General features: G+C 35.6%; 3 protein-coding genes across 3 annotated transcripts in view; all 3 read left to right on the top strand.

Moving 5' to 3' along the window:
* Positions 1-276: 276 nt before the first annotated feature.
* On the top strand, positions 277-6,298 carry stmn2a (stathmin 2a). Its single transcript, XM_065245978.2, has 5 exons — positions 277-443; positions 2,552-2,647; positions 2,802-2,977; positions 3,134-3,325; positions 4,815-6,298. The coding sequence occupies exons 1-5, from the start codon at positions 425-427 to the stop codon at positions 4,872-4,874; spliced, it is 543 nt and encodes a 180-aa protein (XP_065102050.1). The 5' UTR covers positions 277-424; the 3' UTR covers positions 4,875-6,298.
* Positions 6,299-8,882: 2,584 nt separating this feature from the next.
* Positions 8,883-10,672, top strand: fabp4b (fatty acid binding protein 4b). The gene is made up of 5 exons (XM_073811638.1): positions 8,883-9,708; positions 9,794-9,878; positions 10,010-10,185; positions 10,252-10,353; positions 10,510-10,672. The coding sequence occupies exons 1-5, from the start codon at positions 9,664-9,666 to the stop codon at positions 10,561-10,563; spliced, it is 462 nt and encodes a 153-aa protein (XP_073667739.1). The 5' UTR covers positions 8,883-9,663; the 3' UTR covers positions 10,564-10,672.
* Positions 10,673-12,646: 1,974 nt separating this feature from the next.
* The window catches only part of ankib1b (ankyrin repeat and IBR domain containing 1b), a 28,775-nt gene continuing 25,633 nt past the window's right edge, over positions 12,647-15,788 (top strand). The window contains exons 1-2 of the mRNA XM_065261276.2: positions 12,647-12,803; positions 14,724-14,988. Coding sequence (XP_065117348.1) covers positions 14,801-14,988 — 188 coding nt within the window. The 5' untranslated portion in view covers positions 12,647-12,803; positions 14,724-14,800. The remainder of the gene's footprint in view (positions 12,804-14,723; positions 14,989-15,788) is intronic.

Raw genomic sequence — 15,788 nt, 5'->3', positions numbered from 1 at the left:
TTTCTTCAAAAACAATTCTATAAATGTTTATTAAAAGAAATTAATATGCACAATTATAATTTTTCTAACCAAAAAAATCCAACGTTTTCATATTCAGTGTAAAAGATTTTTCGAATCTTAAAAAGTCATGCAATAATATGCATCCTTATAATATGCATCCTTACATGACCAGATGTGCATTGTGATAGTCCCATGCAGTTCTCGTGTAGATGCAGACCAGTTTTTTCCTCCTCACACACGTCAGTGAACGGTGTCCAATCTGCTGCTGCGCGGAAAGCATCATAACTCAGCCGCTCCCTCCTCACATCTCTTCTCTCTCCTCTCTCATTGTGCTCTGCTGACTCAGTGCCTTAAGCATCATTCGCTCCCACTGGCACAAAACGCCATCATTGTGGAAAATAATACAGATTTAGGAAAAGATACAATGGCCAAAACAGCTATCGGTAAGTACTGCGCATTTCTTTACATGCGTTATTGAATCCATTGCTGCATTTGGGGAACGTGGCTGTTAACCGAGCGAATGAGCGTTAGACCGTGCCCAAATATTTAGCCTATCTCTTTTACAAATATTTTAATTGTATGCCAAGTATTTTATTTACATTGTTAATATGTTTCTTATCTCACTTATTGTGTTTTTTATCCAAAGCTTATCGTAAATACGCATGTCCCACTATCACGAGTCCGTTATTAAATAATCGGCTGCCTCATACAAAGACCCATTATTGTGATCTATAATAATCGAATAATCGAAATTAAAAGCATCCTTATATAGGCTACCAAATAGCGACATTTTTGTATGATTGGCGATGGCGCACCTGCTCCTACCGCCGCGCATCATAATGCAGAAAGACCGCACCCAAGAAACCGGCATCTTAACGCTGACCACATACAACCACAAAAGCCCTAAAAAATATAGCCTCATATAGCACGTACGACATGTTTAACGAGCGATTATTGCTTTATGTGCACATGTTAATGAAATTAGACAAGCATTTTGTTAAGAATGCCATCGATATGAAGACTGAATGCTGGCATATGCTGTCATCAGATGTTATCAAGGTGACAGATTTGCTTTTAGGGTGCATTTTTAAATAAGCCTGTTTAAACATTAAGAGCAGGCTAATAAGGATGCTATTAGATTTAACAAGTAGGCCTAGCTTAATTCATTTATATATGGAAGCATCATATAGGCTTGTTTAAATATAACATTAATATTAGTGACCTTTAAAGTGATTAGTTATAGTGTGCTGACAAACAACACGATGCAAAACAATTTTATATCTTTTGTTGTGTTGTTTTTTCCATAATGAAACCAGCCTCAGATTTGTTGTGGAGTCTGATCCATACGTCTGATTCCCGATCAGTTGGCACTATAAAGTGCATGGTTTAAAACTGATTTATTATTTTTTCAGAATTCAGTAGGCTGTAAAATTGCAGAAGGTGTAAAGTCAGAATCTGTCACGGGCCTGTTCTGTCAGGATTTATTGATCTCAAGGCCCCTGTGCATTGGGCCTGGTTGTTGATATCGGAGAGGATGGCTGGCGGATGGACACTGGGAGGCCGGCCAGCCCTGCAGCAATGGGATGCTGCACATGGTGACCTTTGCAGCACTATTGACAGTACACTAGTGAATATTTGCATACAGGGTCCTGGCATACCTCTGTCTTGATAAGAAATAGTCCCCTTTTACAAGGTTAGGCACAGATATGTATACATTTGGTACCAATACCAAAAAATATGCACTCTTTAGGTACTTTTCGAAAGGGTACCCGCCCCAGTAACAGCTTTTGTTGCCTTTTTTAAGGGCGTGCGTGTGAATTACCGGTTTGGAGATGGTCAAGACGAAACTGCGCATATGATTCTGGTTGATAATTTTTAGTTTTTAATGCATGTGGGAGTAACTTGTCTAGTGTTAATAGTGTCTGGTTTTAATTTTCTAGCTAATGGGCTGTTGAGGATGTGCTTGTAATCTGTACGACGCTACAGAGGCCAGGAAATGGGAAGTGTCATTAGTGTTCCTCTTGCATTTTTCATGAGTCTGCAAGCTCCATTTGTTTGAACGTAGAGAACTCTCTTTAGCATTCATTGGTGGCACTTTTTATGACAACTTTATGATTTTCAGGGATTTGCTCAGTTTAATTCCAGATGCTTTATTGTGTCTGTCATCCAATTAGAAAAAATTGCCGATAATTGAAATTTTCCGAAATTGGAATTGACAGATTTCCTAAAATATAGCTGTGTATAATATAAATATATATAAATAAATCCACTTTTTCTGAGTTGAGTTTGATAATGATAATTATAGCATATAGGAATGAGCAATATTAGCTAAAGTGGCAGTCGATCATTAGACAAATCGTTCATCATTCAGTTAAAGTATCTTAGAGAAAGCCACTGGATAGTCAAGCTCATGATATTATAAACCCCACTTGAATACACGAAAGAGTCTCCGAGATTTGGCATTTTACCATGCCCTGTTAAATTTAGCATATTTGTGCTGAAGTCTGTATATTTATATTACTAACAAGAGGCCAATTTACTTATTTTCCAGCCTACAAAGAGAAGATGAAGGAGCTGTCCATGCTCTCCCTCATTTGCTCTTGCTTCAGCCCACAGCCACGCAATAACATTGTGTGTGAATTTGAAGGTAAATTACATCGTGCATAACAGATATGAAATACAGTAGTTGTAGTCAATGTATATGTTAATGATTTTTATGAATATCTTTGCTAATACTGCTCTTAATTAAAAACATTTCCTAAAATTAGAAGTATTGTCATTCTTCTATGATCGATTCGTAGATATGGAGGTAAAGCCCATAAATAAAAGGGCATCGGGGCAGGCGTTTGAGGTGATCCTGAAACCACCCACTCCAGTGTCCGAGGTGGCCCCCAGCATCACCACCCCTCCAAAGAAGAGGGATGTCTCGCTGGAGGACATCCAGAAGAAACTGGAGGCCGCTGAAGACCGCAGGAGGGTATGTGAATCATGAGCGGACTTTATGTGAGGCACAAATGTCCAGTTTAGAGAATCTTAAGGGACTGTAATTAGCCAGCTACTTTAAAATCCATTTAACCCTAATGAAATGTAGCCTGTATGTTTGGAGGATCTATATAATGACTCTTTTTAACAGTCCCAGGAAGCTCAAGTGCTGAAAGCTCTGGCTGAGAAACGCGAGCACGAGAGGGAAGTGCTACTTAAAGCCATGGAGGAAAACAGCAACTTCAGCAAGATGGCAGAAGAAAAGCTCATCCTGAAGATGGAGCAGATCAAGGAGAACCGTGATGCTTACCTAGCAGCCATCATGGAGCGCCTGCACGAGAAGGTGAACGCAACAAACAAAAAAAAACTACAGAGTATTGACTAAAAGGCTTAGTTTTGAAATATTTTAACAAAATATCATCAATAAGTTATATTTGCAATTTTTCAATAGCATTTATTGCTAATATATATTATTTTCACACGTACTGTCCAGGTTAGTCTCATAACATAGGTGCGGCTTCGTAACTGTGCGTTGGGGGCACCTACTGGCGAACAAGGGAATAGCAACACTTTGAAATTAGCAAGAGAGTGAGGCTTCATGGTTTTTAAAGGGATAGTTCACCCAAAAATGAAAATTATGTCATCCTTTTCTCATCCTCATGTTGTTCTAAACCTGTATGGGTTTCTTTTTTTCTGATGACCACAAAATAAGATATTTTAATAAATGATGGTAAGTACACAGTTGGTGGTACCCATTGACTTACATAATAGGAAAAACAAGTACTCAACTGCGTGCGTACCATCAGTTATCAAAATAAAATCTTCTTTATTATTTATCACAATACTTCCGTAATATTTGTTTTCCTACTATGGAAGTCAATGGTTACAATCAGCATTTATCAAAAAGTGTTCATCAAAATAAAATAAAAACTTTACTATCCATTTAAATATGGTTTAAATTAATAACAACAATGTTAGCCTCAAGTTACTCATTCGTATATATTAAGATTATTTTATATTCTTTCATATATTAATATTATTAGCTCAGACAAAATCATAACTGGCTCTGGTCTGGGGGGGCAGTGCCCCCCCTGGCCCCCAAGCTCGGCCTATAATCCGTTTATCGATTAAAAGCATCAAAGTTAGATTTCACATTGATTTTAAAGGTGCAGTGTGTAATTTTTAGAAGGATCTATTGACAGAAATGCAAAATAATATACAAAACCAGGTTGTTACAGGTTGAAACCTGTATGGGTTTCTTTTTTCTGATGAATACAAAATAAGATATTTTAATAAATGATAGATCTATTGACAGAAATGCAAAATAATATACAAAACTATATTATTAGGGGTGTTTAATGACCTTTCATAATGAACCGTTATCTGTTTATTACCTTAGAATGAGACGTTTTTATCTACATACACCAAGGGTCCCCTTACATGGTAGTCGCCATTTTGTGCCGCCATCTTTCTACAGAAGCCCTTAACGGACAAAGTGTTTTTACTAAGTTGTCTCCGACGGTGGCATGTTTGTCCGGTGGCGGCTACCGTAGCTTCTCTATGTGTTTCAAAAGGGAGGGGTGAGCAGTGGACTGAGCCATTGGTTGCAATTTGCAACCTTACCACTAGATGCCACTTAAATTTACACACTGCACCTTTAATATTTGACATGACCTTATTCAAGCAATATTAAAGATATTTTTACAGAATGTTCTTTAAATTTATGTAGAAAACGAAAAAAAAAAAAATCACAAAAACTGACACAGATAGGGTCACACAAAATGAATATTTATCAATTAGTGTGTGAGATACGAGTGTTTTTGAACCTTCAGGAGCGACACGCTGCAGTGGTCCGCAGGAACAAGGAGCTGAGAGAAGAGCTGGAAGCGTGAAGATCCTTCATCTCCTCACATCCTTCATCAGCCAATCTATCATCCTATTCTGCTCACGCACACTTACACACAAACGCCGGTAAACAAAAGTCAAAACAACTAGTATACTGTTTGAACGGTCCTGCTTGATTTCATAGAGTAAAGGGAAGACCCAAGTATTATTTTGTATATACATCTTTTTTATCTATCTATCTATCTATCTATCTATCTATCTATCTATCTATCTATCTATCTATCTATCTATCTATCTATCTATCTATCTATCTATCTATCTATCTATCTATCTATCTATCTATCTGAATGATGATAAATCAAACGACGATACAATGTCAATTATGTTCAATATCATTTGTCAGTTCTTTGGTTCAGGCACATCTGGTTTGATCATGTGAAAGGTTTCGGTGTCGTGAGTAAGCTGCTTGCTTACGTTTGCAGTGTTAAATGATGTAAAGTTTGGTGTAATTGTGAAGAATGCAAAAAGCTTCAGTGCTCAGGCCCCAGGTCAACATAGGTTTATCTTTTAAATACAAACCCGCCACCATATCCAGACTCATTGATATATAGTGCACTTCGGTTTATATACAGCATGATCAAGACAGGCTTTTTTCTGAACAAATAGCTTGAGTGCAGAAACAAATAAAAGATGTTAATAGTGTCTCACTGGTAAACTAAATCTCTCTGAAAGTATGTGTTTGAGCTTTTGTTTTGATATTCTCTGTAAAAATAAATATCACTTTCTTGAAATGTTATGAACATGTGCATGTTGACGTCTGCAAACCTATTTTCACTGGCTGACGTTTGGAAGCACTGCGCCCCTTCTGGACTCTCTGGATCGGACAGCTTGACACAGCCTGCATTATGACTGATAAAGAAAAGAGAACCGGCCAGGTCCTACGTATATATATATATTTTTTTTCTCAATTATTGCTCCTTATGAGCAAAATATCCGCACATCGATTTGGCACATATAAGGCTGTTGTTTGTCATCTCTCGCTAGCAGTAGAAGGCGTCATTATTAGTACCGCGGTGTGTATAAGGGAGTTAACCTCCTCGAATGTTTTGTCATCTGTTTAGCTTGATAAAATAGGTAACATCTTTACCAGCTGAATGTATCCTCCTATACTCCCGACTACAGCCTTTGACGTGTGACAAATTTTTATGTTATTTATTTCAGTCAGATTGAATGAGTGAGTGTAAGTGTGTGTGTCCATGTTAGGTTGACCGAGCATTTGTGTGCTTTCCGGAAGATAATGCATATGCACAATATGCACTGAATGGTTAAACTGTATATTTTCCCTTAAATCACTGTTTCCTCTATAAATGCTAGACGCGTCCTCGGCTGCCAAATTGTCTTTTTTCCCCACTCTCATTTCTGTGTGTGCAAACTTTGGTGAAAATAAAGGTTTGGGGTTCTGTGAACAATGGCATGATCCTTTATTTGCCTTTATATGAAGTGTTGCTGCACATCAATCATCAGATGGCAGTTAACCTTTTATCATCAAGTAAATTGCTTGCTATAAAAACAATAGAAACAGAATACATTTCAGTGCATTTGGTTTTAGACAGAATGGTTTCACAGCTATGGCTGAACATTGATATGATGCAGTGAGAGATAAGCATGTAAATCAGATAACCTCAGAAGGAGTAAGGAGAAATCAGCTGGGATTTCAATATAACTTATTTTCAAAACCGTTATAAACATACATTTTCAACCATTTTTGAATATGTGCCTTTCATTTATGTCAAATTAAGGTTCAATCAGTTATACTTAAAAGAAATGAATACAATAAAGATACTTTGTTTAAAGATAAATGAACATTAAACATTACCAAGGAAAAATAACTATACAAATGCTTTGCATTATGCAAAGCATTTTGGTAACCAAATTCAGGAAAAAAAACTAAAAAAGGTTTATGAGAATTTCTGGTTCCCAAAATGCTTTGCATAAGGCTGCTTTTTATAATTTTTTTCTGTAAAGACAAAAACTTGTTAATGTTTAATATACATTTTTGTTTGAACAAACTGTAGGTCAATAAATTTAATAAATATTAATCTACATGAAGTTACTGACAAACTGCTGCATAACTAGCAAACTTTTTAAACTGATGCAATAATCTAAATAATTATGGTATTTATCTATTTAAGCTTAGTGGTAGAGCATTGCATTAGCAGGTTTGGACCCAATGAACACATATTCTGATAAATAAAATGTATACCTTGTAAGCGTAAAATCTTTAAACAATAGCATTAATTATATCTTTAATTATTGGCATTTAAGAATGCTTTTAAGTATTTCAGATTGGTCACACATATGCTTGTGTTATTATTACACAAATTACAAAAAAAAAAAGGAAAATTTGATGTGAAACAAAGTGATGTCTTACTTTTTACCACAAGATGGCAGAAAGTCGTAATTCTGCAAAGGTTTTTTTTGTGAAAATGAGTTTTTGATTTAAAATCTCTCTTAGGGCCTATAATTTAAAATAAATGTGCAAAAAGAAAAATGGATACACAGCAGTCCATTTACAGTGGTCTTTGTGATCCAGTGTCTGAAGCCCACATGTTGTCAAGTAGCCAGCAAGATGAGACTGAACAAAACAGATGGTTATTTTAAAAGCAATGGTCTTTTATAAGTCTAATAGTTGCCATCTGCATCATGGAGCATCTGGAGAATCTTTATATTTGAATCTTTTTCTCACAGCTTAATTTCTCAGATCTATGCTAAACTTAAAGTGGGACAATGTTTTCTTATAAGAGCTAAGATCTAAAATAAACAAAAATTATTATTGAGTCACCCAATAAAATCTCCTCTTGCAGTTTCACTTATGAGCATGGAGTGAAGAAATTAATACAATAAAGCTTCAGTTCTCAAAGGTATATAAAACAGGATGGGTCTATATTATCACATGGGATTGGGGAATGTTTTAATATGCTTTGCATGGTAATATTATTTTCAAGCCCCCAGTGGTTTAACATGAGCAATCTAGAAGAGATAACATTTATTATTTATTAGATTTATTATTATATAGATTTAAACGTTTATATGTTTGGATAAATATGAGGACTTTGTTAAAATTACTATATAAAATGTGAAATGTCTAACATAAAATTATACGCCATAACAGTAGAGTTTGTAGTTTTTAAAATCAAATTTTATTTGAAATTTAACATTTGAGGTCACTAAATAATTTTGTTTTCCAGTTATCGATCCATTTTAATAGTACCTTTTTCCTTTAATTAAAATTATATGGCAACATTTGCATGCCATAATTTATAAAAACAGATTTCCTTTAAGAGTCTCTCACACGTTTTACAACTGCGAACTTCAGCAGATGTGATTTCTGACCATGTCACTGAGTTTGGGGCCTCCAATACAGTTTTAAGGGAAAAAATAATAATTTTAAATAATAGAGGAAAATACCTAATCATTCCTATGCAAGAACCCTGTTATTGCTCATTTTTTCCTCTGCTCCCTCCTGAGACTCTTTGTGCAATGAGAGCAAATCTTTGCACTCACAGACGTCTTTGTTATCTTTGTGCTCCCACTGTGGTTTATTTCCTTCCCTATTTCCACCTGCAATTTAACACTTCATTATAAAATGCACCATTGGGATCTCTGTAGTCTGAGCTATTTTCTACTGCCGCAATGCAAAGTGTTTGTGAGGAAAGTAAATTAACTTGACATCGAAAATAATCTGGAGTATAGGCAGACACACACAAGCTCTGCAAATCATATGCACTTCACTATGTTTTAATCCTAAAGAGTCACATTTGTTCAAATGTATGATTCGTGGTTTGTAAGAGACTGGACTTCAGTGCTTAGATAACAAATATAAATATATGCCTTAATTGTTTCTGCTTCATGTGAAAACACCCGCACTATAAATGCATCAAGTTCTACAACGTTCAATAACAAAATTCCTGGAAATGAGAGCTAATATTCTATTAATTAATTAATTTATTTATTTTTTTAATAATATGTTTTTCTTGTGATATGGTATTCCCTTATCTAATTCATCTAAGGTTTTATCTCTAAATATATTTGTATGACATGTTTGTGTGTGGCATATTTGGATAAAAACAATCTTTCTTCAGGGGGCAATAAAGTAGCCTTCATTTGAATTTAATTTCATTTATTGCCCTGCTATTAAAAATATAAACCCACTGATCCACATTTTTTTCTTATTATGGTTGACAAGGGAACAAAGAGGATTAGATGTTTTGTATTTGTCCTTGAAAGACCAGAGTATTTTAAGTACTATAGTTATTTGTTTTTTTCCACTAACTAACTATACACAAATTACTGTTGCTTATATTTGCATGTTTAATAGTAGGGGCAGGACCTCTTATACATAATGCATGTAAACAAAATGATTTAGATTGGATATCAAATTGTATTATTTGGAATATTATTATTAATGGTCAGTAGTGTTTCCATTCTGCAGAGAAATTATATAAATGAATACAAACAGACATAATTTAAATAATATCTAAGTCCATCAAAATTAACCAAGAACAAAGTCTTTAACAAGATTCAACTTTTGTTGTTTTTGGTGTCACCAAATACTTGTTTCATTGTGTTCATTTTACCAAACAAGAATTATGTCAAGTATTTAGTATAATAATTTAATAAAGCACATATAATCAATATTTTACCTTATCTATTCACATTAAAGTACGTGAATAGATAAGGTTCAAATATTCCTCTACTAGGCACTCCCCTTCCAAGATCTCTTCTTAACCAATCAATGTTTTTTGTCTCACATCAGATGTCAATGATTGGTCAGGAATGGTGACACTTATTCCTGCACTCTTTAAATTAACTTCTGTTCTGGTCTGTACCTTTACCACACTTAAGATATAGTAAGAACAAGAAGTTCTTATATTATAATAATCCAATTATTTCTTGTTTTCAATAGTATTGCGTAACTATGGTTGAGCAATTTGTTGGGAAATGGAAAATGACTTCAAGTGAGAACTTTGATGAATACTTAAAGGCTGTAGGTAAGACTGAACAGACCATGCAGGATTCAATTATTTTATTACATTTCTTTTTTTACATACTAAAATGATCATATAACTGTTGCAATGTATCTCAGTGTCTTTGTTTAAGCAATATATGCATGTGTAAACAGGTGCTGGTTTTGCTTTCCGGCAAATAGCAAGCCTTGCAAAACCCAACGTGACATTTGTTGTGGATGAGCAGGGTTTCATCTTCATGAAAGCTGTTACTTCATTTAAGACCTTTGAACTCAAATTCAAATTAGATGAAGAATTTGATGAGGCAACAGCAGGCGGCAAGAAAGCGAAGGTAGGGGCTTTTTTCATTTTAATTTTTGCTTTTTTTCTGTCATTCATCGCAATGTCCTCTTTTCAGAATACAATGAGCCTTGTGGATGATAAACTTATTCAAAAACAGACCTGGGAGGGCAATACCACAACAATCGAAAGAGAGATTAAAGACTCAAAACTGATAGTGGTATGTGTTCAAATGTATCATCTGCAATAAATATTATTTTCCTTTTTTTTAACATTATTGCATTTTGTTTGAAAACTATGTTTTTTAACCTGTTAAGAGTTAAGTGTCGCTACTCTTTCCTCTCCTTTTCTTCCATTCACCCATTAATCTCTACAGACATGTACCATGAATGATGTGGTCGCTATCAGGACTTATGAGAGGGATGAATGACTGCCTGAACTCCTGATTTTAATATGGTTTAACTTTACTGCCTCTTTAATTCAGTGTCCAACTGAATTTGTTTTGTTGCAAGAAAAAATGGTTTATAAGTACAATAAAAAAATACAAAATAAATATTACAATGTAACGTTGGTATTATTTTTATTTTATTAATAATTTTCCACATGAGAACCAAACATGTACAGTAAGTGAAGTAAGTACAGTATGAATATGAATGTAAAATAAGTATAAATAATAAATATTAAAGTATTTGAATTTGCAAAGCGAGCTTGACAATTTAATAAGCCAGTCGTCTGATAAGAAAACACTGAACCCCTGCACCTCACATTGATTAAGAAGTTGCAAGTATGCAGCTAAGTGCCTGGATGTTTAGGACATAAGGAGAAAATAAATAATACATGGTTTTGTTTCTTTTTGCAAATAAATAAATAAAGTTTAGATTCCTGTCTTTACAACTCAACATAGCAAAATGCCTATAGCATTTAATACAGCCATAATAAAAAGATATTGTTCGACCACTGTCCAGTAAGCATGTGATGTATTAATCCTCAATAATCCAGTTCATAATGGTTCCTGTAACCTCAATACTTTCCGGATAAACATTACTTTAGCTGCTGGAGTGAAACTAAGAGAGCTGAGTGACTGACCAAGAGCTCATTACAATCTTCTGCATTCCTCCTTTGTGACCCTAATCTTGCTATTACAATGCATTGTATATTAAAGCATGTGGTGTATGAAGAGGATTCTACACTGTAAGCAATACGGTTAATAAACTCTGCTTGGATGTTTGCTAAAAAAGAAGCAGATAAGGTGTTAGACTTTTCTTAGCAGAATAAAGACTTATAAACATATAATGTAACTTTTTGTGCTGTACGAACACAGTTTCCGTGAATGCCCCAATTTAACAAATGCAGTAGGCTTTAGGGTCATGAGATGGATTTGATTTAGAAAGGGTGAAGCCCTATCACATTTTTTCTCAATGGCCCATTGTATTCTAGACCTTACTTATAAGGGACACATTTTAAGACATTCATGGATTTTTTTCCATGTGCTTAAAATTTTGAGGGAATTCACTATAAAAAAACACAGAGCTTAATGTAGGTTTAAGATAAACAAAAGTTTTCTAATGTTTTCTACTTTATTGTAATGCATTAGACCAGGCAATGTATATCCACAGAAGCTATATGTTATTCTGACACATTGAGCATTGTTAGACATTAAAGATCTGATACTGTGCTCTATCTCAGGTCTATGTCAACATCATCATATTATATACTGTATGTGGTCAATTTTCATTTGGTGGTCCACAGTATAAGGGTAGTCAATAAATTGCAGAAATGTAGAAGTGCAAATAATTAATTCACTCAATTTCCCTTCAACACTGCCCCCTGGTGTTATATTTGTGTATTGAAACAATGTCTTTGATCTGCATAAAACTCATGTGCTGTATTTAGTACTATCTTGTTTTTACCCAGTAGGCTAAGCACCCCCTTAACTTTAGCTTGGTAAAAAAAGCTATATAGGCTAAGTTACACAAGGAGTCGTATGCAAACAGCTAAATCTCATAATTAATCTATGGCTTTAATTTTGAAAGAGAAAAATATTGTGAAAGTTTTGTAACTTTATTTTAATCTGATTAGTATAGTAGTTTTTTTTTTTTACTCTAACACAATGTTAAATGTTTATACAAATATAAAACTGTATACTTCCTGAAATTAAAAGAAGGTGATTTTTTTCTATATTAAAAAACACTACAAAACGTTTAACTGTGGCATCAACTGATTCATTTGGCAATGAGGCCATTGATATTGATAACCACATAAATTTGGGGGTAACATTTCTGACCAATCAACAAAATATTTAAATACATTTTCTGTAGCTAACTTGTTTAAATCAAGCAGCTGTTAAAGTCTAAACGTTTAACTGACTTAACAAAGGGTAAATAATAAACGAAAAGTCACACTCAAAATCAGGGCCTAGCTCTAGCCTACGGTGATTATTGGTACAGTTTTGAAGCGAAACTGATGGGGCTTTTATTTTGAAATATGAAATCCACAGCCAAAGAAACGGCGTGATTGACGTATGCTTCACACAGCGGCTGAGGAGCGTTCACAACAAAGGCGAGAGGCAGATTTTTTTGTATTTAGAGTCAACACAGTTTCATCAGACAACCGCTTAATTATTCACCGTCAGAAAGAGAAGAAAAAGACTGCCATCGTTGTGACATCTGGGTAAGTGGGTTTTTTGGGTTTGTCGCGGTGGATCGTTGAAATGATTTGTTTGTTACAATATGCAGCCTTTTTGAAGAAATTTACACCTCATAACAACAACACGTCGGGTTGACAGCGATTAAATAGTGTTTATCTATGACAGCTGTGTCTATAAAGCATCTCTTTCTCGGTCTTTGTTGCAAAATTTGGGTTTTTATTGATAAGTTGCCAAGCTAACTCCGTTGAGATTGATATTATGAATAAACAGCACATGAAAGAACTGTATCAATCAGACAGGTGTATTGATTTTATTATCGGAAGCAGCGGATTGGCCTTTCTGCGCAGCGAGGATCGCGTGGAGTATAAAACCAACCAGCTATTAAAAACAGTGGCCAGCTGGAAAACACACCCCGATGACTATTTTTGTCTCTGTGAATAACACACAATGCATACAGACGTTTGCAGTAGATGAAAGTACACTCTAGTTATGATTTTTGTGTATTTTAATGGCAGAGGCTGTAAACACATCGCCCAGCCCCTTCTAGGAAATCGACGTTTGGCTATAAACAGCGCAGAGAATCTGGAACAACACACACACACATACACACACACAACAAAACACAACACACAACTGCTGACTTCCTGCATGCCGATGATTTCACTCTTAAACGGGAGAAATTAAACGTTAACTCATCTCATTACCCTTTGGAAATATTACCATGGTAACCACAGCTTCCACTTCAAAATACCACAGCTACTATAGTTAATATTACCCATGTACTGAATTTGTAATGAATTAACAAGAGATAACCTTACTAGAGCAGCTTAAACTTTGTATACTGTGTCATTTTCTTCAGTGTATTCATGAAGTTATTGTCAGACCCAGAGCTATACTGTGGTACCAAGATCTGTAGTAACTATGGCATTATTGCAGAAGCTGCGGTTACCATGGCAATGTATTTTTGTAAGGGTAGACTTGACAAGCGCATTAAAATGCCTTGCGAAACTGCATAAAATAATGTCTTGTGTTTGTGTTTAAGCTTAGACAAGCATTTTGCCTCCTGATTTATTTAACTATGTTTGATGTTTTTCATCCGACCTGCTTATAACATTGCGCCATCCCTTCTTGAAATGTAGTTCACTTAAGTTCCTCTATAAACCAACCCTAGACAACCTGGCCATGAAACTAGGCCAGACGGTTCGGGTTTTACCTATATCTGTATATAACGAAATGTAGTGATGCTTGCTGTTGTTTTGGTCGAATCTATGCCTGTCCATGTTGAGATTATGCAACCGTAATGGCGGTGTACATACGAACCCAGCTGACACCTCAGGTGTCCATGTTGACAGATGGCATTTGTGGGGGCATAACTTTTGCCCTGCTGTAACCTGCCCTTCGACAGAACCCGCTCTCAGTAGGTGGACAGCAGTTGGCGGAGGGAGCCGGAAGCCCCTGTTGTTCCTGGAGGAAGTCTGTGTTTCTTTCCTCACAACCTCCTGTTGAGAATGAGTCAGTGTATTCGCCACTTGCCTCTGATCCAAGACCAGTTTTAGTTTATCTCTTGAGGAGGTTGAGCAGGATTTATGTGGACACGCTGGCCTCAGATCTGCTCTCGGAGGTGGCCGCTCTCTTGCAGGCTTTCTAAAGGGCACACATGTGAAGTGGGACATGTTTAGCATCTGCTCCTGTCATGTGGCTGTGCATGTGACTTTGTTTAGTTAATGTTGTTTGGCTTTGGTGAGGAGTCAGTTTGCCTCCTAAATAATAATAGATATGTTCAATGCAGACTTTTACAGGAATGAATATAAATATTTTCGACTGGTGTTTCACGTTTTCAAGTGTTGACTGCTTTTTATAATGTAGCAAGCATGACTTGACCGCCATCTGATGATAAGGCTATGGTGGATGCATTGCATTCTTTGCTTTATTGATGTTTCCAGGAACCGCATCATGTTGGCTGTCTGCAGGCCCACAGGCTGAAGAGGTCTGAGCGGTTGGAAGTGCTGGGAACGGAGAGATGGGGAACACGGCCACAAAGTTCCGCAAGGCACTGATCGGTGGAGATGAGGTTTTGGCTTATCAGCTGTACGAGGGCAACCCTCAGTTCAAAGAGTCACTAGACCCCAACACCTCATATGGGGAACCTTACCAACACAACACCCCGCTCCATTACGCTGCCAGACATGCCATGACACGCATACTCAGGTAAAACATACCAGCTTTGGTGAAATTCTGTATTTTGCTGTTCTGCTTAGACCTTACATATCTCTCATTGTCATTGCTTGTAACAAATAGAAACATCAGTGTGTTTTTCTCAGAATTGCATTGTTTTGCCTTCAATTTTACACATGCTATCATATAATTGGGTCTATAACTAAATGTGACCCTGACTGTGAAATTCAGGCTAAAGTCTCAATGTAATTATGAGCATCAAAATTTGATTTCAGTTATTGATTTCACATTAATTTCAATCTTGATCTTACTCAGTCAATATTAAAGATATCAAGGTTATATTTTCACACAATGTTCTTTTCATTATGTAGGATGATTTTTATGTAGTAAATTGTAATCACAGGAAATGACTTTAGCTTGGTTTTCACAAATAGGGTCACACAGAGAGAGATTTAAGGAACAACATCTTTTTTTTGTTCTAGAGCAGGGGTTGTACTCGAGTCTGGGGCCACATCGGTTTTGAGATCAAGGTGAAGGGCCGCATATTATGAACGATAAATGTAGCTTTATTTATTCCAATTTCACACTCGATTATACTGTACATAATTTGAAACACTTTTCTTTACTCTCATATAAAAAATCTCTACTTCTGTGGATACATGCAGTTATATATACAGTTCTGAAAAAAAAACATCATAGTATTACAGCCTGAGTAAAATATTTAGCATAGTAAGATTATGATACATTTTTTTTAGTTATCACCATAAGGAAGAGTAATTATGGTTTTATTATAGATATAGAGCTGGTGAAAAAAATCATCTTCGATTATGAAC

Source organism: Paramisgurnus dabryanus, chromosome 13 (genome assembly GCF_030506205.2).
Source record: "Paramisgurnus dabryanus chromosome 13, PD_genome_1.1, whole genome shotgun sequence".
NCBI lineage: Eukaryota > Metazoa > Chordata > Actinopteri > Cypriniformes > Cobitidae > Paramisgurnus > Paramisgurnus dabryanus.
This window is presented reverse-complemented; position numbering and strand designations above follow the sequence as displayed.

Excerpts from the sequence above, each read along its gene's own strand:
- fabp4b (XM_073811638.1), top strand. The coding sequence starts at position 9,664 with ATGGTGACACTTATTCCTGCACTCTTTAAATTAACTTCTGTTCTG. Across the intron at positions 9,709-9,793 it reads TTAAATTAACTTCTGTTCTG|TATTGCGTAACTATGGTTGA; the intron begins GTCTGTACCTTT and ends TGTTTTCAATAG. Across the intron at positions 10,186-10,251 it reads CAGGCGGCAAGAAAGCGAAG|AATACAATGAGCCTTGTGGA; the intron begins GTAGGGGCTTTT and ends TCCTCTTTTCAG.
- stmn2a (XM_065245978.2), top strand. Across the intron at positions 2,648-2,801 it reads CATTGTGTGTGAATTTGAAG|ATATGGAGGTAAAGCCCATA; the intron begins GTAAATTACATC and ends ATCGATTCGTAG. Across the intron at positions 2,978-3,133 it reads CCGCTGAAGACCGCAGGAGG|TCCCAGGAAGCTCAAGTGCT; the intron begins GTATGTGAATCA and ends TCTTTTTAACAG.